Consider the following 26,384-nt stretch of genomic DNA (forward strand, 5'->3'; position numbering starts at 1 on the left):
ATCCCAACGTGTTCTGTATATTTGGAATAGTATAACTTTCCCTGACAAGGTGAAAAAGGTAGAAGCTTGAGTTCTGTATCCATGAAATCTTGATTACACATGAGAAAAACAGATTTAATTTTAAGAGCAACTCTGAGCCCCCATAGGCTTTTCTGTGCTGCTGCTTGGTATTGTGCAGGAGGAGGAGAATGTGCTTCAGGGCACCTGGGGAGTGAGGAGACTGCTTCCTACCCAAGCCCTGGAAAGACATGAATGAGAGTTGCAGCTGGCACGGAGAAGGGAACAGATTTTATCCATGCTGTAAAGGTTTAAAACATAAATAACTTTGGTGTGTCTTGGATCTGTGAGGATCTGGAGGAGGCAGTGATAGCTCAAAGGCCATGCAGTTCAGTGGAGGGCTCTGCAGTTGATATGAGAAAGGAAGAGTAATACTTCAGGGAAGTTTTTATTCAAACATGTAATGTGTTTTGACAGGCTTTTAAAATAAGGTGATATCTTTCTGAGCTCAAGCTGAGCTGCATATGATTGAAAGTGGGATAAATCTCCTGTTGTGCACTAAGGCTTCCTACATTTACATTGTCATTGCAGCGTTGAGGAGCAGGGTGGCCAGGGAGGGAGGAGTTCCTGCTCTATAGCAGCAGGGTAAATTTAAGTATTGTTTTCAGGTCAACAGACAGTCAGCTGAAGCTGTGGAACGTAGGGAAGCCTCACTGCCTGCGCTCCTTCAAGGGTCACATCAACGAGAAGAACTTCGTAGGGCTTGCGTCCAACGGAGACTATATTGCCTGTGGTGAGTAGAGCAGCCACCCTGATGTGCCAACATGGCTCCTCAGAGCTGGGGCCTCACCAGTAGCAAGGCACACCACCACTTGTGCTATTTAGCTGGATGGGCTTTTTAATAGAAAATTTTTCTGAACTTCCACACTTCTTCCCCTCCCAGGGAGTGGCATTGGCAGTCCTGACCTAAGGGGGTCTATAGATGCTTTTCTTCCATCGCAATGAGTTGTTTGTGCATGATGATTCAAGCTTGTTGTCATCAAAATGAACTACTGATGTCATTGCTGCTGACATAATTTATATATTTCAAGATCAACAACTGGCACACTTCATGCATCGCCAGTAGCCTGGGCCACATGAGGCTCCAGTAGCTGTCACTTAGTCTGGCATTCTGCATGGTAAAGTAAATAGTGCCCACATTGCAAACAGCTCCTTAGAAGACCGAATCATTAGTTATCCCTTTGGCTGTTCTGTCCTTCCACTGTTTTAGCCAGACTGTCGGAGCTCTGTAAATCCACAGCTCTTGCTGGGAAGGCAGTGACTGGCTGATAGCTGTGGGATGAGCAGGACAGCTGTGCCAGCACTGAAGGGAGGACCTTAGCTTGTGTGTTCTCTGATTGCTGTGCAGCTTGCAAGGCAGAAATTGGGATGGATTTCTAAATAAAACCTGTACGGTCTATTCTCCCTTGCGTAAGCCTCCACAGACCAAGTTGTCATACTTGATTATGGCAGGCAAAACCTTGATAGTGCTACCTGCCTTTGAGCTGTGGCTCTGAGCAGGCTGGATGTAGCAGTGATTCATGAGGTAGTGCACATGCTCTGCTCAAAATGCTTTGCCTTGAGGAAGTTGTGGAGGGTTCTTGGAATCCTGTGCATTTTGCAGGTGTGCTGCACGCTGCAGTTGTCTTGTAAGAAAATCATATCCTGTTATTAAGTGTGATGGAAGTTTGCTATGGAGCACTTGCAGCTGCCAGGGCACCACGACCACGATGATAACTACAGGGAAATGTCTGGGCTTGTTTTAAGCAATGAAAGAGCTAAGAACCTCTTAAGAGCTAATAACCCTTACTTTTGTTTGTCTTTACAGAACCTGATCTTGTATATTTGTATTTTTTCTTTCTAGGAAGTGAAAATAATTCCCTTTACTTATACTATAAGGGCCTCTCAAAGACACTGCTGACGTTCAAGTTTGATACAGTCAAAAGTGTCCTGGACAAGGATCGGAAAGAAGATGACACAAATGAGTTTGTGAGCGCTGTGTGCTGGAGGGCACTTCCAGATGGGGTAAGCTTTCTGCTTGAGTGCAGAAGGAATGCCTCCTGCTTTCTCACAAAACAACCTTGCTGAGGGTTTGACTGTGCTTGGTATTTTCCTGTTCATGGGAAAAGTAAGGGTACTTGCAGATCGCTGTGAGAGCCCTGATGATTTGCAGGGTGACTGAAATGCTGGGGGAGAAGAGACTGCTGTGATCTTAACTCTTCCACTTGGGTGTTTGAATTGCTCTGCATGGTACCTGAAATCCCAAAAGCAGCATTGTAATTCTGGCACTTGATGGTTTTTGTGGGTGCATTAGTGAGGATTTTGTTACTTTAATGACAGTGCCTGCAGATACTCATTGTGAAGCCTTGTCTCAGCGTTCCTGTGTCTGTCTGGGTTTGCTCACTGGAACACACAGCCTTTGTGTTTAGATGAGTAGATATGTAAAGGAGGTGAGTACAGGCTGCAGTCACTTCGGTGACTATTCCAGTGGCACTGAATTCACATCCCTAGCATGTGTACTTATGTGGCAGGCAGACCTGATGCAGCTTTTGTGAGTGTGGCCTTTCAGAATGGGGCTGCTCTGGAGAACAAAATGCTGCTTTTGAATTCAGGGTGCTCTTGAAAAGCTTGCATTAAAAATATGGAGCAAGTAACTCTTGTACAAGGTTTGCAGATCAGATACTTGTTGGGAGGGAGCAAAAAGGAGTTGATTTTAAATGCAGTCTTCCAAGCAGATGAAGTGAAATGTTGCATAATTGCTGTCCTGAGATGGCCTATTCACAAAGACAATGTCTACCAATCTGCTTTCTCCATGTGCAGACACTACCCCAACAACCGTGATTCAGTTGTCACTGACATAAACTCACTTCAGATGGACACTTCTGAGTCAAAACCAAAATAAACCCACATCTGGAACTGCCCTTTGTGTCTAAAAGTAAGAAGTGGGCTGCTGTGGTTTGAACAGGGAGCATTAGAGTCAGTGACGTAGGATCACCAGCTTCTTTCTGGCTGGGGATTTAGTAGGGCTTGGTATACACATCTCAGGTGAAGAGTGGCTGTTGTAAGTTTGGTCATTTGTCTTTCTGCTGAATACAAATGTGCTGTGGGAACCTGTGTGTCCAGAAATGCCCTTTCTTGAGCTGCCTTCACTTCAGTGTTTGGATTGTCTTGCCCACTGCTCTTCTGGGCATCTCTTCTACAGGCAATAGCAGAGATGTCTCACCCCTGGGGTTATGTCTGTTGCTGTCCACTCCTCAGCAGTCTTTTCTCTGATAAATGTGCTCTGATAGACCTTCTGCTTAAGTGGCTGAGAAACTTCTAAGCTGTCACCAAGGGCTGTGAAACAATTCTTCATAATCAGGATGAAAAATACTATACAAAAATGTAATAGTTAAATCAGGCCCATCAAGATCACACCAAATAATGTTCAGGCTTCACTCCATTAAGCAGCATTCAGAATCCATTGCTGTTCTGGTCTTTTTTTTTCCTCTGGCATTCGTCTGCTTTTCCCTGGGCTGCTCCTAAATGAGCCTATTTCTCCTGTGGCAGCCACACTACCTGGCTCTGGCTTTTAAAGAGAGCAGCAAAAAGCTGCCTGCAGGTGCTTTTTGCCTCTGCCTGTGGTACATACCAAGCAAGCAGCCTCGCTTGCTTCTGCTAAGAGGCCTCAATGTTTCCTTGCACCATATCTTTTCACTGATCCAGCTGCACATTCCTTTTGTCTTCTACTAGTGCAGCAATCCTCTCTGACCTAATTGAGACTTTGCTCATGTTCTTAGGAAATTAAATTACTGCACAGCCAAAGTTCAGTTATGTCCACAACGTCTTACTCAAATGATGAAACTCTCCTATTCTTCATTTTGATAATGTTTCTTCAATTTGCCATGATTTTTTTTCAAGTGAGCTTTGCATATACAGGCTTCCCTAAAAGCTGCCTTTTTTTTATGTGATACTGGGCTGAACCAGAGAAGGCCTGTGCCTCAAAGTGCTGTCAGCATCTGCAGGATTTGGGGAACCCACAGCCTATTTCCAGCTTAAATTACAACTTTGATCCTGGGTGAGCCACTCTGCCTTAGTTTCCTAATTATAAGAATTACCACACATACCTCTCACTGCTGGCTGTGATCCCACCTGCCCTGCTGCAGGACTGTGTGCATGGAAGCAGCTCCAGGCCAGCAGCCATGCAGAGCCCCAGCACAGGCTGGGGAAACTGCCCCAGATCCACAGGCAGCACAGTAAGCAAGTTTTACAGTGCTGTGGGCACACTCTTCTCCATTTCTTGCTGGGCTGGTTGAAAGCATCTTGCTCATTTCCAGGCTATGGTCACTGGGCAGCATCTTCAGTTTACTCCTGAGGGGTGGAAGATGCCAGCACAGCCTTTCCTCAGGGCTCCCCAGTGGAGCAGACTCTTGGTTTCCATGCAGTGTTGCTGTCAAGGATTGTTCTTTAATTAACCTTTTGAGATGAGATGAGTAAGTTTCAGATCTGTCAGTTATCTTGGGAAGCATGAGTACATGTACTCCTTCACTTCATGCACTTAAGTGCAAAATCTCAGATCCTAATTAAAACTTAACTAAAACTTTCAGATTAAATGTCATTGATTCTTTCTTAAATCTATTTTTATGTAATTCAGGCTTTTACTTCCTCCTGAGCCTAAGTCAAGCTGTGCTAGTGGCCCTTGCCAGAACCCATCTTTTTGTTCTTTTCCCTTCTGCATTGCTTTTTGGTTACTTACAAAGATGCAGAAGCCTTTTTCATTGGAGTTGTCATCTTTCTAACTCAAAGGTCCAGCAACACCATCTTTTTACCTGCATCAAAGCCATAACAAAAAAATTATTCTCCCTAAGTGTTTATTAGCATTTTGCACCAGGTTTACTCACTTTTCAATTTATAAAAGGGTTTAGAAATAAGCACTAGCTTGTAGGCTACTTGTTCTGTTAGATTCTTGGGGAAAAAACAGGCAAACGAAAGGCCTCCCAGCGGGCTGACTATGATTCTTGCAGTGCTGTGCAGTGTTTTGGACAAAGGCAAGTTGGCTGTTGGATATTTTTAAAATAGCACCTACATATTGTTTGTGGAGAAAACCATTTCTCCCTCCTTGTTTTATGCTAAAAGTTAATATTTAAAAGAAGAGAGAGTTTCAGGCTTCTTTTGGCTAAGTGACTTGATAAACGTGATTTAGACATGGAGATGTTTTTCAGAACATTCCCTAGACTAAATCCTTTGATTTCCCAAGTCAAGGATTTTATAATATACCCATGCCACCCATTTTAACTGGCTTGATTTGAATCGAGAGTCTGGTCTTGAGATTGAAAACAACAGTCTTCTATTTTAGTAGCATGTAAACAGGGGATACTCTTGAATACAGGGACACTCTTGCATAGGAAAAGGAAATTATAGTGGTACTAGTAGCTCAGTGCATTTTAGGGGGTAGAGATGTCATCTCTCTTAGAAGGGTCACTGCAATTACATCTGGGTATGTGGATCATAGCTGGAGGAGATTGGTTTGTACTTTGCTTTCCCTTAAGAGTCCTACAGGATGTTTTCTTCCTCCCTAAAGGGGACGCCTGGTCTTTGGACCTGCTCTGCCTTCTTGCAGATTTTATGTGCCTCAAACATGCTGTGTTAAATGATTGCACCTAAAGTAGCCCTTTTCCCAGGCATGGTTAGTGTTTCTCAGAAAGCAGCTGTTGAAAGAGGAACCAAGGCTGAACCTGCTCCCAGGACAGCAAAAAGGTATTACAGCTGAACACAGAAGCAATTTGATTATGTAGATTAAGCATGGCTCAATCTATCATAATCACTGTAAAGAAGCCATTTAATTTTGTACCTGTTTGCACAAGTATTCATTACTGCTGATAAGCAGGTTACCAGGGAAGGATTTCACAAGCAGAAATGTCAAGGCTTTGGTACCAGTGAGGAGATGCAGATAAGAACAGGAGAAAGCCATGCAAATTAGCTTAGGTAAAGCATTATGTACATTTTTTTTTTTTCTTTTGGAGGAGTAAAGAAGGGGAATCCATTAAGAAGAGTGCTGCAGTCTTTAACCAAAGATGGGTGGGTGGTGGTATGTACTGGATGGGTGCAAGAGGTCTCCTGGCGGGAAGGCTGCCAGTGGTAGGAAAGCATCTCTTCCATCTGAGTAGAAACCCATGTGTGTGTATTCTCACTTCATCACTCCTCAAAAGTAATTTAAATTTATGGGGGTCCTGAAACAGTCATCTAACCATGGGTAAGAGAAGGCAGCTCTGGAACTCCAGGCTTCAGGTTGACTTTGGGCATTGCCCTGTGGTGGAAGTGTATTCATAATTAGCCCTGCATGTCTGAACTTCTCTTTGTTAATCTAAGAAGATGAAATATTCCCTTCAAATAGGTTTTTGGTGCATCTTTTCAGAAAACAAGCTTTTCTTCTGTTTAGTTTTCCTTTCTTCTGAATATCCAGCTTTGTTTCTTAACGATGTCTGGCTTGGATTCTTTAAATAGAAACCTGTAATTGTAGCACTGTAAGTTAGTCACTTAATAGGGCTGCAGTCTTGTTCACTGATGAAAAGTAGCCATCCTTTGTTTCCCAGTAGTCTTATAAATGGTACACAGTGTACACAGGAGCTAGTCAGGGGCTCTTCTAATTTACAATCAGCAAATTGGCTCCCTTCACAGGAATTAATTTAGCCAATACAAATTATTTCAGGAAATGATTCATTGCCACTTTAAAGTGCTAATTAATTTGGGTGACTTATGAACATTAAAAATGAAACCTCCTTTGTCATTCCCAAGTAACCAAATGGTAATTCAGTGTCATTCTTAAGAAACTTGTATCAGCTGTAACTATACCTCTTGTAGCTTGAAGTACAAATTCCAACGGGATTTTGGGGGGAAAACAAGAAGCACTTGAAACTTCATTGTCTGTCTTTGCTGCTGAAATTTTAAAATCTCAAAATTGGTGAGAATTTTGACTTCCAGCTTCAACTCAGTAGTGTTTTATTTTCACAGCATCCTCAACTTACCTGTTCAGGTGTCAGGAAATACCTAGGTAGAAACCAAAAGCTTAGGAGATAAAAGCCTGCCTGGAGTGATCAGACCCCAGGTGTCCCTTGCCAGCCTCTGATACTAGCTGTGCCACAAGTCACAGCATGAGTAGCTCCAGCTGTGGTATTTTCTGGAAGGGCATCTGCGGTTTTCTGACTCCTCCTTTCTTTCCTAGACCAGGACTGGCCTGTAGCATTTGTGTGCAGCATCTCCCAGGCTTGTATCCTTGCAGGTTATCCTCCAGTGCTGTCCCACACCACTTCTTCATGCTGGGAGCACAGAGGTCTTCATTTTTGTGCTTGAAATGCACAGCAGTTTATGGAAAGCTGAGAAGGAGCAGCTTCTTAAAAAAGCAAGATGTGGCTTTGATCAGGTTTATTCTACTGGTTTTTTCTCCCTCACCTGAAAATCTTCAAAGGTCTCTCTCCCTCCTTGGAAAGCTGTCTAATCCCCATAGCCTGCATGCTGCAAGGCTCACAGCTGTCTGTGTGATGGCTTGCCACTCCTCTTGACATGCCCTCTGCTCTCTGGTCATTGGCAATGCTTTAAAAATGCTTTGACTTTTATTTTGCTCTTTTCTTAGGTAGTAAATGTATTTGATTTCTCTTCCATCCTACCTTTTTAATGTCTACTTTTCCCTTACTCATTTGAAAATCTAAAATTTTCTTTAAAAACAAATGGAACCCAGAACATCAGAAGATGTGTCATCCATGCTTGATTTTTCCCCCTCAGATTTTAGCATATTAGTTATGTGTACCAACATACACTGTATATATTGGTTTATGTGCTGCTTGAAAACTGTTTTCTTATGCAGAATAATTTCTGCTTGCAGATAAAAGATGTCACAAGGTATGTATGATCCTTTGCATTCAACATGCTCATATCCTTTCATATCCATAGCTCTTCAAATGCTCTGTTTTGGGCTCTATTTTTTCTGTGGCTAAGGAGAATTAATTAGAAAATACTCCGGTGACTGACAGTATTTTATTCCCTGGCAAAAACCTTGGAGTTCAAGTGTGGAGAAATTCGCGGGGGAAAAGAAAATCATACTCTAATGGTTTGTGCATTATTTTGGCATCTCAGTCTGTTGACACTCCAATCCATGTGAAAGACCATCTTGATAATGTGATTATGCAAATGACCAGCTTCATGAAGAAGTGTTTAATTTTGAGTGTTCTGTAGAAGAAGAAAAATACTGGTAAATGTTCTTTCCTTCCTGTCTTCTCCCTGGTTGCAGGATACCCTCTGAGCTTCCTCCCAGTGAGGGCATGACAGCAGGAGTGAAGGGAGCCAGAGATTCCCTGAAAACCTACCCTCTGTCCATTGTGCTCCTCCTCCCTAGTGTTTGGGGACAAAAAAGTGCATTGCACTATTTGTGTTGCTGTTTCAGGCTGAAGGTGGCACACTAGCAGGTGGCTAGTATGTCAGTAGCTGTGCTAACCCTTCCATTCCTAGGTGCAGAGCAGCTGCCTGTGCCACCGCTGAGAACACAGGGGCTAAGTCTGGCACTTCTGTTCATCTCTCAAATTCAGGTCCCCTGTGGTACTTCAGCACTCTGAATTCATTGTAGCTTCTATTTTAAAAATAGCTTCTTCAAGAAATGTAGGTGGCTCAGGTTTTTCTTCCTTGTTGGTTTTAACTTTACATTTGCAAACTCAGTTTCTCTCCTTCTGCAAGGTGAGGCTTTTTTTTTTCCTTGCATAATCACAGAAAATTGCCACAGGGTCAATGTTGTCTTGAATTGAAGGCAGATGAAAGACCATATTTCCTGAATAAAGACAGTATTTACTCTTTCAGACTTTCACAGATTATATTTGCTCACCAGCGCATTTCTTCTAATGCCAAGAGGAGTAGAATGCGTGCTGTAGATAGATCTGAGGTTCTTCTTATTGGAGTCATCTTCCCTAGACTGAGTGAATGACACAGTGGACAACATAACTGAGTGCTGTTGACATTACCATTCCAGTAGCTGATCCCAATGGTGCAGCTGTAGAGATAATGGATTGCAGATCATTGCTGGTGCAAGCAGAGGTGTGAGCAGGCTCTTGCTGTTTTCTAAGCTTTAAAAAATGAGAGCATCCCAATGCAATTGCAAATCATATTGCTGTGTTACACACGGTGAGCTGGGGATGCAAAGAAGTCTCTCTGTAGCTGTTGTTAAACGTGTAAGTGGATGTTTTTCTCCTATGGGCACTTAACTGCTTTAGTAACTATCAACTCTTTATTCAAGTATCAGTTTTATAACAGATGAACCCAAGTCAGGAATTCACATGGAACCTAGACTTCATTCCCAGCTCCATCCTCAGCTTGCTACTGAACCATAATGTTGCAAGGGACAGCAGTATGTATCATGTGGCACTTACATAAGCTATGTCCCAAACAGCACAACTTCAAAGAGAATTATTTGTGTTACTTATACTGGGGTGGAGAGAAAAAAAAAGTGCAGGTTCATATTCAGGGAGCACTTACTTTTAGAATTAAATGATTGGACATTTATTAATTAATACGTTAATTAAATGTATTCCCTTTCCACTCAGTCTTAGCAGTGCTGCTGTTGGACTCCCTGGTCTGGACTCTGATATGTACCCTATTGGGCTCTAAAGCCACTGATGAAATTATTGATTAGGCTGTTGTAAGTTTTTGGGGGGTTTCAAATGATGCCTGGAAAGCTATTGTCGTGAAGTGTACACTTCTCTCTTGCCATTGTGCCTTTGTCTCGGGGCATTTCAGCTGCTGTGGGAATTGGAGGTGGCAGGTGTTCTGTCTCTGCCCTCCTACAGCTCTTAGCCTTTGGGAAGATGGCTCATTCCTAGTATTTCTGGGGGGGATTTACAATCGCAGAATCATGGAGTAGTTTGGGTTGGAAGGCACATTTAGAGACCATTTACTCCAACCCCCTGCAGTAAACATGTACACCTTCTATTAGGGCAGGTTGCTCAAAGTCCCATCCAACCAGGCCTTGAACACTCCCAGGGATGGAGCTTCCACCGCATCTCTGGACAAATCTCTGCCAGTGCCTCACCACCCTCATTGTAGAAAAACTTCTTCATTACATCTGTTCTAAACTGACCCTCTTTCAATTTAAAACCCTTTTCCCTTGTCCTGTTGCAACAGACCCTACTAAAAGGTTTGTCCCCATCTTTCTTATAGGTTCCTTTTGGATACTGGAAGGCTGCAATAAAGTCTTCCTGGAGCCTTCTCTTCTCCAGACTGAAAAACCCCACCTGTCCTCACAGGAGAAGTGTTCCACCCCTCTAGTCAGCTTAGTGGCCTCTTCTGGACCCCTGTATATAATGTATATTCTCTGTAGTCTCCTGGAGCAGAGCCCCCTGAAAGCAGTAGGTCACAGCAGGATCCTGGCAAGTTCTGTAGGTACTGAGCCAATATTGCCTGATGTCAAGTTCTCACTAAAGCTGGTTTCCTCTGACTCAGAGCATCTCCTGCATGAGCAGCCTTTGCTTTACTTTCCACTGCTAGGCTCATGCCGACTGTTTTCTGTGTGAAGTGCCATCTGCTGAAGTCCCTGGCTGGCACAAAGTGCCAGAGAGATGAGGTCTGAATGCCGGGAGCTGATATCAGTCGGGCAGTATTCGGTGTGCTACAGAGCAGATGAAGGGGGTCATTAAAAAAGGAGCTGCAGGGGTAGAGCTGTATGTCCCAGCACTTACTGCTAAAGCAGGACTTTGGGTTTAGAGCAGCAAAACAAAAGCAAGAATGGGGCAGGTTTTGAAATGCCGTTGGCATTGGGCTAACTGCTGCCTTTGAAGCCAGCTTCTGTGCAGAGGCAGAATTGCCCCACAAGGGTGGTGGTCTGCTGTCACTGCTGTTTGAATTTGGTTTATAACCTTGTTCCCTCTAACAAGTGACACTTCTTCAATTAAAGTCAAAACAACTTTGCAATATTGTGGTTTTCTCTTTTCTTTTCCCCATTCTTCAGTGCTAATATCGATGGCAAGTCCTGCCAGGCCACCACCATTCAGCAGTTACAATTCATGAGCTGCATCAACCTTTTGCTCTAGCACTCCTAATTAAGCAATTTTAATGACAGGATTTAATGTTTTACACAGTCTAAATGAAGTGGAAAAAATATGAACTGATTTTTTTAGCTTTCCAGCACAAGATTTTGATCAGATAATTTAACCTCTGGGTGAAATAGAAGTAGGAGCATTTATGCATAGGTGGTTTTCTCTGCAAAAGCTTTACTTTATGTACATCTATGCATTAATAGTTACTGTTTGGCTTTGGGTATCCATTCTGAAGTTTTTTGTATGCCCTCTGCCCTTCTGTTGTCAGTAACAAAACCCCAAAGCCTTTGATATCCACTAATTTGTGACCAACTTAGTGCAAATTGTGTTGCATGTTAATAAAGCAAGAATAAAGGCTTGCAAAAACAACTGCTGGGAGTGGTTTTCTAACAGCAAAACAAGTTTGTATCCTTTTAACCTTTTTAAATTTCTTTTGGTGGTGTTCTGCTCTAATTCTAGCTAATGCTAGATGAGCTAGGTATGTGCATTGAGTGAAATGGTCTCTCCTTTGAAGGCAATCTTGTGTCTGAATTGAAACTACCTGATATGTGATTGGGAGACATGATTATTTTATATAGGCTACACACAGAATTATAACAATCAGTCTTTTTTAAAGAAGAGAAAGCCAGTATGACAGCAGAAAAGTTATGTTTAGTAATGTAATGAGTGCCTTTTTTGACAGAAATGGCACTGTTAAATTTGGGGTTGTGCAGCTGATGGGCATTCACCCTTGCATGAGGTGTTTTGAATTCTGCGAGGGAAGTGCTGCTTTAAGTAATTATGTCTCTTATGGTATTGCATGTCATAATCACTTCCAAAATGCTTATCTAGTTGCTAAAGCTGGAGAGAAGTGAGCTGTTTGGTGCAGTACTGGATTTTTTAGTTTTACTTTAGTATGTCTGAAGTGAATATTAAATTAAGCAGAGAGGTGTAGCTGGGGCAGCCTGAGGAGCTGCAGTTGAGGCGCAGAGCATTGTTCCCCAAGTATTTATAATAATGAGAGATACTGAGGGAAGATAAGTAATATTACATATACTGGGAGGAAAGTTTGGTTCTGATCCATTAAATAAGTAAATAAAAGTGCCTTTTACCTGTAATCTGCAGATAGCACATAAATTAACTGCAGTGGGAGCAGGAGAAGCTGTATCCCTCCTCATGACCCATGCTAGCAGAAGCTCAGCATCACCAGCCAAGAATCCTCATGATAATCAAGCACACATGATTCTTTCTCTTAGTTTCTAGGTTGATCAATTGAGACCTTGCTGCCTTTTTTTCCTTCCAAGAAAGACCTTCTACAAAGCAGATTGCTCTGGCCAAGTTTCTTCCAATGACTAAGTAACAGCAAGCTGCTCTGGTCTGGAGAGTGAGTGCTTGGGGGATATCTTGATTTGTTTAGAGTGACATATCCTTGATTAAAATAGGTTAATAGTTCTTCTCTGCATGTCCTGCTTCACAACTTGCACATTAGCCTCCAGCATTTGAAAAGATAAATTTGGGCTAGCAGGAGTAACAAAAAAAAGAGTGAAAATCACATAAAAGTGAAATGCAAATGCCCTTATTTAATACAAAAGGATTCAGTTCACTGTTGGCTTTCTGTTTTTCCCAGGGTCATGCTTTCCTTGACAATGCAACAGAAGAAGTTAAAATTGTTGGGAAATGTGTAAAAAAATCCCGTAGTTGTTGGGAAATTGGAAGTAGAACAGGATTTAGCAACTTTTCTTCTGTTATAGCAGGCAGCAGCCAGCATTGGGATCTTGGGCATTTTCTTTGTTTCGAAACTTAAGAAAATATATATTTTTAGCTTTCCAAAAGTAAGCAAAGGCTCAGAAGTTTGTTGAAGAATACTGCTTTGGAGATACCTTTCAGATAAATGCTTGCTAGATGTACTGTTACAGGTAAAGGGATACAATTTGGCCACATCTCTCTGCGAACTCAGACCCTTTCTGTGCCTCCTGGCCACCCTCTGCATCCACCCCTCATCTTTCTGTCATAATTCCCTTTGGTTTTCCCTCAGCAGCAGAGATGCCTGAACATGGCAGCAGGGACAAAGACAGTCTCCTCTTAAGCCCACTATTAATTTTTGGATTTTGGTATTCATTGTGAACCTATGAATTACCCATTCTGGAGTGAGATGGGGAGTTAAGAAAACTCATTATCGTACAGGTTTTTGAAGTTTCTGCTGTTTTCCTTTGCAAACAGATTTGAAGTAGATTTATAATGTATTTTCAGTCAGGCTGGGGCTTCTGTATTGATTTCAGGTAACACATGAATGTGAAATTTGAGCCCAGCTCATCACATACCAAAGTTAATGAAGTAATGAATGTGACACCAAATGCCAGTGTCTCTGTCTCTCCTTATCCCACAAACATGTACTGTGTACATGCTGTGTGTTATTTTAGAGGCCATTGCATGATACTGTCCTGTATCTCTTTTTGGATGGTTTAGGTAGGGCAGGACATGATCATGAGCTCTTTGTGGGAGCTTTTCTACTGATGTTCATAGCACTACATGCAAGTTTGCTGTGATAAAAAATAGGTTGTGAAGTCCTGACAGAGGACAGTAATTTTTATTTCCTTATATCCCCTGTATTTTGTTCTGTATTTCTCACCATCTCTGCTCTGAAACATTTTAAGCATCATCAGGCTCAGAGAAAAGCAGAGTACCTACCACGTGCTTCAGCTCTGTGGTGTCTGTTGAGGAATGAGTCAACAGCAGCACCTCTTCAGAAAGAATATCTAAAATCAAGGGAGGATGAAGCAGATTAGCTAAAAAAAATCAAATGCCGGAGTGTTTGTCCTCCCCTCACCCTTTGTCAGCAAATGTGAGGTCAGTATTCTAATATTTACGTAGCTGAGGGGTATTAGAAAATCAGAAGTACTGTGGTGCAACACAAGGGGTTTTGTTCACTCCTGTAATGCCAGTAGGTAATTCTTTTCTTTATATACTTGAATCTTTTTCGACTTCCTTTTTTTTCCTGTTAGTGTCATTGGTAGCTTAATGGATTTCTTGATTGTTGAGCTTTTCTTTTTGATGGAGTATTGTTAGTCTTAGCATGCATTCAGAGTGACAGGGAACATTAAAAATAGTCATTTCCATTTGAGATATCTAGAGATAATTTTTATAGCCACTGTGTGAAAATAACTTGAACAGTAGCAGAATTATCTATTGTGAGAGAGATGATTTTACTTGTGAATTGGGTTTAAAGATAAAATCTGCCTACTTCCCAAGTCATGGATTTCTTATTCATTGCTCTGTTAAATTTAATCAGGAGTAAGACTTAATCCAGGACAAAGATGATTGAATTGCTCTTAAACAGTGATGTAGAACATTACCCAGATCTCACTTCAGTCTCACAGTGCTGAGAAGTCACAAGCGTGAGAGAGTTGCTTGTGAGTACATTATACAAAGAGAGATGCTTTTTACTCATTTGCTGGCTCATTAGAAAGTGAAATGTTTTCTGGCTTTTGGAATAAAGTTGTTAGGAGGTATGGTACAGAATGGGTTAAATCTGTTCAGTGTATTAGCTAGAAATTACTTTGGTATGCAGTAAAAAGGCTCACTGGACTTGCAAAAGCCTTTGATGGCTTTGAGTTCTGCCATAAACTGAGCTGCTCCTGGGTTTGTGCAGTAGCCAGGATGGATGGATGAAGTTCCTGAATGCAGCTGTGATTCCTCTTTAAGAACCCAGGGGAGGACAAGCTCCAGCACTGGGCAGCGTGTCCAGCAGAGCCACAGCATGATCCCCTGCTCCCCTTTGCTGCTAGCCCCAACAAAAACATGCTTTCAAAAAATACTGTCTTTTTTAACCTCTTGTATCCTGCCAGGAAGTGTGTAGACCTATGAGGTCATCCTAAAGCTCCAGTTACAGCCTGGAACAGAGTTATGATATCAATTTTGCTCTTTGAGGGCAAAGAGTTATGATATCAACTGCATTTTGCTCTTTGAGGAGAGAGCATGGAGGGGAAGCAGCTAATTAAAGCTGTCCAGGCTGTGACATGGGAACTGGACAGCCTCTGTGTTCATTTCAGGGCTCTTACCTGAGCGCAGACTTTTACTTTAGTAAAGCTTGGGAGCTGGCACTGCTTATTTCAGATGCATATACCTAATGTAAAATAATTTTTAAGAAAAGGGGACATGGTATGGGAGTGGTAAAGCAGCATCTTGCTGTAGGGACTCTGGCAGGCAACACATTGGCAAACTGTTCCCTGGAGTTAAGGAGTGTGTTCAAGGCCAAGAAATTTAGGGGCTTATTAATGGCAGTGCAGCTCCAGGCCCTGCTGTTGGCTGGCAGTCACCGAGTGAGAAAGGCACTGTCAGTGCCACATTTAAAGCTTTGGGACATGTGAGTGTGCCCCATGCAGCATCTCTTTCTTCTGGTTAGAATGATTTTGACCTTCTGAGTTAAACTCTTCCACTTTATGATATTTTCCTATTATGTGAATTCTCTCTTCTTCAGCTTATTTGCATGCCTTACATCACCTTCCATTTAGGATTTGATACGGTCAGGAGCCCAGGATAAAAGACAGTGCATAAAAGGCTGGTGTAATCATGAAATTTTCTAGGACTGGAAGCTACTGGGACCAGTTAGGACCAGTCATGGGCAAAATAAATATTTTTTGTCCACTGTTGCAGTCTTCCTAGAGCAAAGTGGAGGTCTCTGTCTGCTTTAGGACAGCCAGCTAAATCAGATCGTTCCCCTCCTTACACATATGTTATCCTGCAATGAGAGAGCTCCTGCAGCATCCTCAGCTGCAATGTCAGCCCTTGGATTTTGTTTGCAGCATCCACAACCAAGTATAATTGCCAAGCGTTAAATCAAGCTCAGTAGCTTAGAGCAAGACTGTAATCATAATTATTGGGTTTTGTATTAAAATGCTCTTTTTTTTAAAGTTCTTGTTAGGTTTAGCAAACTGGCTGTAGAGGTTATTGCATTCTGGTTGGAGGGATGTGCATGAGTGGAGCAGGCTGCATGTCCTAAGGTTTTCCCTCCCCTCTCCATTCTTGCCGCTTTAAGAAACAGTCATTTGCTTTAAAGTCAGGTTTGCAGCTTTGATTGAAAATGACTCTGCAAAACCTCATCAGAACTGTGCATGCCACAGAGTCACTTAAAAAGAAAACATTCTAAAAGGCACCTTGAAATGTATGAACTCCCTGGGATGCCAAGGGCCATCACCTGTGGTTTGCTGGTGTCCCCAGGTAGGACCTAGTAAATCTTTGCCAAAAGAGCCCAGAAAAAAAGGAAAGAAAGGATGGAATTGTGCTGTCTGGGGTTTGGGAATGATTATTAAGTGCTGGCCCACTGCCTGACAGCTGTCATGTTTGCAGTAGTGAGACAGATCTGGGAGAGGCAGCTGCAATTGTATAGCTGGGAAGTTGAGCTTTTAATTGCTAATTAAAGTTTCCATTTGCATTTGGGGTTTTCCTTTTTAAAGGATGACACCATATTCCACAAGAAACTGCAAGCATTGTGTATTTACAGCACAACCAAACTGGCAACTGGCTCTTGCTGCTTTGCTGGTACATCTGTATTTCACCTATTGCCTACTTCTGCTTTCCCATCTGTATTTTTTATGACTTCTGTCCTGACAGCCCTTGTTCTCCTAGTCCTTGACTCCCCTCGCATGCAGACATATGATCCCGTACCGTTTTCCTTTTTGTCTTTATAAACAATAGGCAAGCAGTCTGATAGCACAAGTCCAAAGTCAAGGGAGCTTTGCAGATTCAACTTGACAGCTCCTCTCTGAATTATTTAAAAGCCGTAAACAAAAGAAAGCCCATCTTACAGCTTCAGGTGGCTTCTCCTCTAGTACTGTGGAGATTGCCTGATAGGTGAATTCAGCTAATTTTGCTCATTTAAATATATGGGATTTTGTGAAATAGCAAATGCAATTAAAATTCAGGGGCTGCCTCCTGGTATTCCTTAGGGGAGGGTAAGTTGCAGGGAGGTGAATGAGCAAGTTGAGGAGAGGGAAAGTTGGAAGGTGAATGAAAGAATAGAGAATTTCTGTCTAGTATGAATTTTGTGTAGTTTAGATATTTTTTCCTTTTCACAATCAATGAACTTGTCTTAAGACATCCTGTATTTGCTTCTGACTTTAATCTCAGTCCTTGGTGGGTGTCCTTGTTTGTTCTTTTTGCATCCTTTGTTTTCAAATCTAAAATGCTTTTTTACACCTGAATGACCCAGTGATTTCTGACTTTTTGGGTGCATTTTAGTTGCTGGTTTCACTCATGCTTCTGGATTCAGAAGTGTTTTAGATGGCTGAGATTAGGGAAGCGGGCAGAAGGCACAGTTGAGTCCTCTAGATGATGCAAAGTTCATTATTATCTTTTGAATAGTTCATTCTGCAGAACGAAATAGGGAAGATGCCATGCTTTGCATTTATTGTACTAAAGCTATAAAGCTGTACTCTCACCATTCTTAATGCCTAAGGCATAGCTGTCTCCTCACTCCCTTCTCACCTCAGATAAATGCAATGGGGAAAGCATCAGGAGTAGGATGTTGAAAACAACTTCATGTGTATCATCTGTACTCTGCATGATTTTGTTTAATGAAGTTCTTCACTTTTTATGTACCACCAGACCTTACTAAAATGCAATTTACTGTACTGTATTTATCAATATCATACAATATTGTCATGAAAGCTGTTAGTTTGCATTGTGTCTTTACTTTGAAAACTGACCTGCAAAAATGGCTTTGAAATAGCTTCTTTCAGAGATCCCAGCATCTTCCACTGTACAAAGCAAAGATCCCTGTCTTCCAAACAGCTTTGCAGGCATGACCTGGCCACAGTTAAGGTCAGCTCCCTCTTCCATACAATTATAATACATTTACAGAGCCCTCACTGGCTGTGAGCCATGCCAGCCTTAAACCCCTTCTTGGCCACTGGTGTGTAAGAGATGGTTCTGTTGGCTGGGGAAGATACTCTGCTGCCTCATCCTTGCCTGTACTGTGGGAACAGAAGACAGGAAATGTTTTTAATACAAACTCTATTTGACTTGAATTAATGCAGGGAGAAGATTCAAGTACAACTGGAATTTTAGCTGCTCAAGAGAAAACTTGTGCATGTGACATGAGATGCCTGCCATCAGAACCTGCCTGCAGGTCTTAGGCTCTGGCCATTTTTCTTTGCCATTCTCAAGTTTATCAACATCCCTTCTTCATTTTCCTGTGTGTCCTGGCTAGTGAAAACATGTGCTCACTGCACTCAGGGCATTTTTGGAACAATATCTTGAGGAGACAAAGTGTCCTATTTCCCAAGCCTAGGGAAGGCCACGTGCTCTGGTACAGCTTGCCCAACCTTGTCTGCATTGCAGGAGGTTTCAGGTACGTAGGGCTGCTCTTGATCCTGTTATAGCATTAGCTGAAGTGGATGGTGAAGGAGAGCAGCAGACTGTGAATTCTATCAAGATTAATGGAAGTTTTTGTTTTACCTTAATTAAACTCTCATTCTTCAAATCAAAGTCTTTTTTCCCAAATCAGCATATGTTATAAATAGCATTAGTATAGGTATAATTTCATGAAGCTCCTCTGTGTGCTAATGTTAATGTTTGTGCATTGAGTTTTCTCCACAAGAAACCATTTATTATTTCTTTTATCTCACCAGGTTCTGGTGAGGTCACTTCTATGGCACATGTGTGTTGCATAGAAAACAAAAGGAAAAAAAATTTATAAATACATCTTTTTATATAAATAGTGGTTTATGCAGCTACAAGCTGGGCCACCTTGCAGGTATCCTTCTCTTGTCTGTTCTTACCACCAAGCAGCCTGCAGCCTTCAGGGATGAGATATTTTTGCTTTCCTGGTGTATTTCTTCCTATTGCTGTAGCCCTGCTTGCCCCATAAATGTGTAATTCCCCACACTCCCTGCCTGCAGCCTCAGCTTTAACATATGCTGTTGTTCCCTGCCTCAGACAGCACCCTCAGTGCTGACACTTTGAACTGTGACTCCATTCCTGTGGCTATTAAATATATTGTTCTTGGCCTAAAGAGAAATGAAGGCTTTGATTTCCATGGCTGCCAGACTTCTGGCCTATCCACTAACACAATTAGAAAGCTTGCAGATGCAGTGAAACCATGATCCTTCTTTTCCAGCTGGCATAAGCAAGACACTTAGAAGAGTTAATGTGTTTATTGAGCATTCAAGTCCCCCTGCAACATTATTTTGAGACCCACTAATGCAATGGTCAGGATTCAAATGCATGTCCAGAACTTTCAAAGTTGGTTGGTTTAGGATTGTTGTATCAGGATTTGGCTTTGGTTTGGTGTGGTGGGGTGCCACTTAAAAATGGTTAGGTATGTTTAAGGGATGTTATTACAGATACAGCGCAGAAACTAAAAAGGTCAGAATTCAGGCTGGCTCTTTTTTGATTATCTATGTCAGATCAGTCTTGGAAGTGAAGGTGTTTTTCATGAGAATGGGGCAAAGAAGCTACAACCTGCAGGAGATGCAATTTACTAGGTGGATTTGTGTGGCAAGGTTTTGGTAGTGGGGGGGTTGAAAGGGTGGCTTCTGTGAGAACTTCCCCAAAGTTTCCACCCTGTCCAACAGAGCCAGTGCCAGCCAGCTCCAAGATGGACCCACAGCTGGCCAAAGCTGAGCCCATCAGCGATGCTGGTAGCACCTTTGGGATAATGTACTTCAGATGAGTTGAGTATATGAGAAACAATTCTGCTGCAGACCCAAAGCTCAGTGAGGAAGGAGGGGCGAGATGGTGCTCCAGACACAGGAGAACTCCCTGCAGCCTTTGAGGCAGCTGTTCCCTGCAGCCATGGAGGTCCCCAGAGAGGAGGATCCACCTGCAGCCCATGGAGAGCTCCATGCCAGTGCAGGTGGATGCCCAAAAGGAGGATGTGACCCTGTGGGAAGCCCCCATTGGATCAGGCTCCCGGCAGGACCTGTGGACATGTGGAGAGAGGTGCCCACACTCCAGAGCAGGTTTCCTGGCAGGACTTGTGACCGCACAGGGACTGATACTGGAGCAGTTTGTGAAGAACTGCAGCCTGTGGGAGGGACTCACATTGAGTTTGTGAACTGTCTCTAGTGGGAGAGACCCCATGCTGGAGCAGGGGAAGAGCTTGGGGACTCTTCCCCTTGAGAAGTGAAGGAATGGCAAAGACAATATGTGATGAGCTGACTGTGGCCCCAGTTCCTTGTCCCTCTCTGTCCCTGAGGGGGAAGTGATAGAAAAAATCAGGAGTGAAGCTGAGCCTGGGAAGAAGGGAGGGGTGGGGGGAAGGTGTTTTTAAGGTTTTCTTTTATTTCCTATTATCCTACTTTGATTTGATCAGTAATAAATCAGATTTGCCCCAGGTTGAGCCTGTTTTGCCTGTGATGGTAATTGGAGAGTGATCTCTGCCTGTCCTCATCTCGACTCTAAGCCTATTGTCATCTCGTCCAGCTGAGAGAGGGGAGTGACAGACTGGCTTTGGTGGGCACCTGGCTTCCAGCCTGGTCACCCCACCATGCTAGATGTTGCCCAGACAGCTTGGCTGCCCCAGATTGTTGACAGCCAACCATATAAAATGAACAGTAGCAGAGTATATATCCATTATCAGTTTTGAATAAATTGATTTCATGAGTTTCTGCCAAAGTGTTTCCCTTTTGCTGACCCACCAGCCTGGCTCAGCTTGGCTCCCTTCCTCATTCCTGAAATCACCTCTGATTAACCCATCTTCCTGTATTGATTGCCATCATCTCTGGTTGTGATGCATGAATTGTTCTTCCACTTTTGCCTTGAGGGGATGGTGTCATGTGAGGGCTTTAGGAAGGTTTTTTCCCCAGCCTGTCCCACTAGCAGTGGCCAGTATGTAATCCACCAGTTACACAGCTGCAAGACTTCTGTCTCCAGAGGTTAGCTTGGGTCATTCAGGAATTGCTGCTTGGAATTCCTGAATGACCAGGCATGGGAGTCTGGTATGAAATTCCCCATGGGCTGGTTGAGCTGTTGAAGCACCTGGAGCTACCAGACACTCACGTGCATCCAGGACCTCAGACCAGCAGGTAAGTGTCCAGCGTCCCCTGAGCTCAGGTGTGTGTGTAGGTGTGAACTGTGATGTGGGAGGGTCATATGGTGTCATTCAGAACCCCCAGCTGGGGATGATGTAGGATCCACTGTATTCAGGCTCACCAGGCTGGCTGTCACAATTTAGGGCTGGTTTTCAGCATGCTTGATTGAAGTGGTTTGTGCCTCAAGTGTTTTTGGGAGAGGAATGCAACTGGAATGGATTTCCCATCAGCAAATAAGTAAATACTGCAGTTCCAACAGGAGTTCTTGTGAAGAGAGTTAAACCTCAGTTTAACCTTCATCCTTGCCCTTTTTGTTCAACACCTCATTGGGAACATCTGGATTAACCTTGGGCAAATCTACCATGTGTGTTGCCTTGATTTCCCCACATGTAGGATAATACTTCACTACCTCACCAGGGCATTTATTATGCTTAATTAATGTTGTAATGTGTCTTTGGTTCCTCTGATAAAATGTGTGGTGCAAATGTGAAGTTGTTTTTACTGATTGGATTGTTAATTAAATGTGCACATATAAATGATTTATTGGCATTACAGAACTAAGATTTAATAATTTAAAATATTAACATCAAGGTGGTTGGATCAATTTTAAGCCTGTTACCATTCAGCTATTTAGAGACTGAAACAAATGGCATTGGGAAAGGAAAGGAAACTGTGCTGCAAGCAGAATTTTCAAAGGTGAATTCACTAGAGGAGGAGGAGGAGGTGGAAAGATGTACCTAGTACTGTGGAAGAGGCAGTTGAAACCAGCGTCAGAGTGCTGAAAGTAAGGTTTTGATGAGAAATGCCATGCCAGGGACAATGATCTCACAAATACAAAAGCCCTGAAGAATACAGGACAGATGGTCTTGGAAAGATCCAAGTGTTCTTGCACAAGTAAGGGAATTGCTGATTCAAGTGTGAAGATGATTTGAAAGCAGGAGCTGAGGAGTGTTGGGTACAGTTGAGCTAGAAAAGAAATCACTGACAAGGAAGAAGAATAGAGAAGAGAGGTGGGAGAGGTAGACCATGAGTGTGAAAAAGGCACAACAAAACCATCAGAGCATGAAGCAGGGCTTTAGCAGATTGAAGTTTACCTTTCGCAGTAAGGGCAAGGGGAGTGTGATGTAAATTAAAGAGGACCAAGCAGCTGGGATAGAATAATATAATATCATGAGTTGGAAGGGACCCACAAGAATCATGAAGTCCAACTCCTGGCCCTGCACAGGACACCCTGACAATCCCACCACATGTGTCCAAACACATCCTGAGCTCTGTCAGGCTTGGTGCTGTGACCACTTCCCTGGGGAGCCTGTTCCAGTGCACAGCCATCTTCTGGGGGGAGAACCTTTCTGTCATAAGTTTCCCTGCATCCATTCTTTCCTAGTGCAGCAGCTGGGAGCTGTGGTCCTTGCTGTGCTTTGGGACTGGGCTGTATAGCTCTGGTGTTTGTAGGGTGGATTGCTTGTCTTATCTAATTCAGGGTAGCTTGAACAGAAAAGGCTTTTCACATTCTACTGATTTCTGTTTACAGCTCTGATCCCTGATGGTTTGCCACTGGTCTGCACAAAATCAAAATCTAAAAGTACCAGATTTAGATTATATGTCTGAATACTCTTATGCAGATTGGTGGCTGTTTCTGATGCAAATTTGGAAGGGAGACATATACAATACCAATATTAATGATAACACCCTGGGGCTTGGTTTTGCCCCACAGTGCACTGATGGGCAGGGCAGCCTGACCTTGGCTAGAGAGAGATTAAGATACATCACCTCCAGCATGATGTAATGACTGACTGCAACAAGCAATAGAAAGGAAAGGGGGGAGACATTGGCAGTAGGGATTCAGGTCTTAACTGTGCAGTTGTCAGGCGATGTGTGGCATTGCATTGCCAAATGAATATTTGGGAGTTTCAGGTCTTAAAAGAATTGATGCTAAAAGCTGTCTTCACTAAACTAGTACCTTGCCATTTCCTGTGGTTTTGCAATATTGATATTAATGTTGTTGCATGTTTATGTTTTTTGAATCTTTATTGTAAGCTGTATTTATATACTGCTGCCGCTTCCTTCAAGGTCTTGACCATATTGTTTATGGGGAGCATCTGATATCTCAGGATTTATGACTATAGGAACAAGTAACTTTAGACACCCTGTCACAGATAAATGGGCAGTGGAACTCAATATTCCTACACAGAGAGGAGGGGAAGACTTGTGCTTTGGGGGTGCAGGGTTAACACCAGAATAATTTGGTTTTAACGTATGTCTCCCTACCTTTCCTGATGGGGGAGTGTGCAGCAGCTGTTAGAGCTGTGTATCTTGCTTTGCAGTAGATGCAGAATAATAAGTATCTAATGAGATTTTCTCATCTTGGATTCTAAATAAATTAGATGCTCATCAATACCAGTTTTGTTCTAGAATGACTAAATTGCAGAGGCAGTTGCCTGTAATATGTCAGCAGTACCTGGGTTGGGCTTTGTTGGCTGGCTTGCCTGCCTTTGCAGAGCTTTCTTTGCCTTCTCCCCATTGGCCTCCATTTTCATCTGGAATTCAGAAGATGGCATAAAAACAAGGAAATTGATGGCTGTGTACAGCACTGGATATGTATGTACTTCTATTTTCTTCTAGCCCTGTCTTCAGTTGCCTTGTTGATACTGTTTTTTGAGAGCTACATGCAGAAATGAAAAGGGCACATTAAGAAAAAGGGGTTTCTCACTTGGCTGAGAGATAGCTTACTGCTTATTTGAGTGTGTCATTGGAGCAAGCCTTGCTGCTGTCCTCAGGGCACCCATGAGCTGTGAATACAGACCTGGATATGTATGATAACAAATAAGCTTCTGGTTACACAACATCTTCTTCTGCTGGGTTTGATCTGAATAGAAGTAGAAAAAGGCATTGTAAAATCCAAAAATGAGAAGACTATTTCAGGGAATAGGAAAAAGGCCTGTAGTCATGTGTATTGAGTTGCAGCTAGAAATACCAGATGTGGAAGTGTCAGAAAATTTGATAAAGGCATCCCAGGTATAGAGGTTAAAGTCTGAAATTGCTGAAAAACAAGGGAAGGGATTCAAGGAGATGCTGAATTTCTACCTGGGCAGATTTCCTAGTGAGATGCACTTCATCTGATGTGGAAGCTGTAAACTCTGCATGATGTAGGATGATGAAAACACTAATTTGTTCAAAAACTTTTTAGAAAAAAGCTTTACAGTGTGCCCATGAATTCTGACATAAGAAGAAACTATATATGTGTATGTGATTGTAGGCAAGTCTTTCTACAGAAAGTGAGTCAAAAGAATGGCATAATCTTTAAATCTGTGGCTTAATATTTTAGGAAATATCCTTGTTATGCTGGGTGGGTATAATTGTGTAGCATTTGTGAACTTGAAAACCCAAATGATTGTGTATTTGCAGCTGGATCTAGAAAGAAGCACAGTCAACACCTTTTTCAGATGGATTGAGTTTTCTTTTTTCTGGGGCTCAGATAAGCCTAAAGAGGCTTTACCTCTCTGTGTACAAAGGAATTACCTTCAGAATTAGATAAAAATACAGTTTCTAAGGATAAAAAGACACAGTTTAGGTGTGCATGTGCTGATCCAGGTTTAATACCTAAAGAGTTGGGTGTTGCTGCTCCTAAATATTTTGGTACAACATCTTTTTTATGTTAGACCTTGTTCTGTAAAAAGCACTTGGTGTAAAGTAATTAATTTCTGCTTGAGCCTGGTGTTCACAGTATAGATAATAAATATTCCTTTAAATTTGCTCAGAAGGAATTCATTTTAGGCATAGAAAGTAAATTCTGGTTTACAAGGAGATTGACAGTTGTGCATCACTTCAACCAACCCACTGTGCACCTTTCATTGATAACAGTTGTATCACAAGAATAGGGAAAAACCCCAAACTTTGGAATGCAGGACATTGTCCTGCTGGGGTGGGATCAAATCTAGCAGTTCAGCTTTTGAAAACCTCTTGATTTTTGTATGCTGGACATTCATTGTGTTTCCTGGGTTAGAATTTGTTACTTTCTTTCAAAAACAAAAAGCTGGCTTCTGTCATACAGCAAGGAAATAACCAGGGCTCAGGAGAATTAGAGTGAAAAGCCATTAGAATCTGCTAATTACAAGATGAAGAGCAGTCAAGGAGTGGTGGTCTATTGGGGAGCCACTTTTGCACATTTAGGTGTGTAGAAGGACTTTGTGTGTGACATGGATGGGAAAAGTTCTGGTGAAATATGTCTTGCAGATAGTCTGCAGCTCAGTCCTAAAAGCCAGCACTGGAATAATAGTTGCCACCTTCAGTAAGGAGGGAGTAAATTTACTTAAATAATGGAGTTTCTATACAAACAACACTAGATTTAGTTCAACTATATACTTTTATTCCACCTGTAAATAACAGAAGACAATTGAGTGCAAGCTTTCTCACCCAAGTGATTTTCCCACTGGTTCAACAGCTTTGCTTAATTAGGCTCCAGCTCCTTGGAATAAGTGTTGAAAAAACAGCCATTTGTTAGCCAAAACATCTGCTGGGGAGGGAACGTGAGAAGTTGTTAATTTAAAATAAGATCTTTAAGAGCCCTAACTTTGAATCCATAGAACAAACCTAGCTGAAAATCCAGGAAACTCATGCTTACCTGACTGATGGCTGTGCTGGAAGTTTGAGGTGAATCTCCTTTATTTGTGCAGAAAAGAGGCATAACAAAGAAGTGCAAACATCATGGCCTGTAATTATTTATAATATGGTGAAAGACCCAAAAATGATTTCCAGTCCTTCATGTGAAAATGTGCACATATAATTTGGAAACACATCCATCCTAAGGAATGATCTCTTCAGATTTTCCTTCAGTGTGGGCTTCTGATTTCCACTTCAAGAATTGATACGTGTGGGATAGCAAGGGAGGAATAGTCTCAGAAAGGATTGTATTCCAGGGGGAAACATTTGTTAGTGATTGTGCTCATCTTGCCCTTTTTTGAGCCCTTTTGGCACAGGTTTGATGTCAACAGAGGAAGATTAAAATGCTATGATTTTACATGAGCCCACTGGTGAGATGGATGTGTAGCTCCTGCAGCTGCAGTGAGGTATTTTTATTGGTGAGGAGGGATAGCAGAGAGGAGCCCTGCAGGTACTGGGAGGGTGGAGGGTCTGTCCAGAGCTTTTCCTTGCTCCCTGGAGTTGAGCCCACTTGGGTATCAGTGGGTGTCCCTTCAAGGAGGTGTGTGTGTGGTTTCCCATTGTCCATCTGGGATCAAGTTCATTTAGGGATCCTCTCCTCCCAGCAGTGTTTTCTTACACAAAGATG

General features: G+C 42.4%; 1 protein-coding gene and 1 non-coding gene across 5 annotated transcripts in view; both read left to right on the forward strand.

Annotated features, from left to right (window-relative positions):
• COP1 (COP1 E3 ubiquitin ligase) overlaps window positions 1-26,384 on the forward strand; it is a 125,424-nt gene that overhangs the window by 92,445 nt on the left and 6,595 nt on the right. For all 4 annotated transcript variants that reach the window (XM_053985188.1, XM_053985189.1, XM_053985190.1 and 1 more), the window contains 2 exons: window positions 666-790; window positions 1,901-2,061. In XM_053985188.1, the coding sequence (XP_053841163.1) occupies window positions 666-790; window positions 1,901-2,061 (286 nt within the window). The remainder of the gene's footprint in view (window positions 1-665; window positions 791-1,900; window positions 2,062-26,384) is intronic.
• Window positions 15,661-15,795, forward strand: LOC128811868 (small Cajal body-specific RNA 3). Its single transcript, XR_008438513.1, has one exon. It is a non-coding gene; the product is annotated as a small Cajal body-specific RNA 3 (non-coding RNA).

Source organism: Vidua macroura, chromosome 9 (genome assembly GCF_024509145.1).
Source record: "Vidua macroura isolate BioBank_ID:100142 chromosome 9, ASM2450914v1, whole genome shotgun sequence".
Lineage (NCBI taxonomy): Eukaryota > Metazoa > Chordata > Aves > Passeriformes > Viduidae > Vidua > Vidua macroura.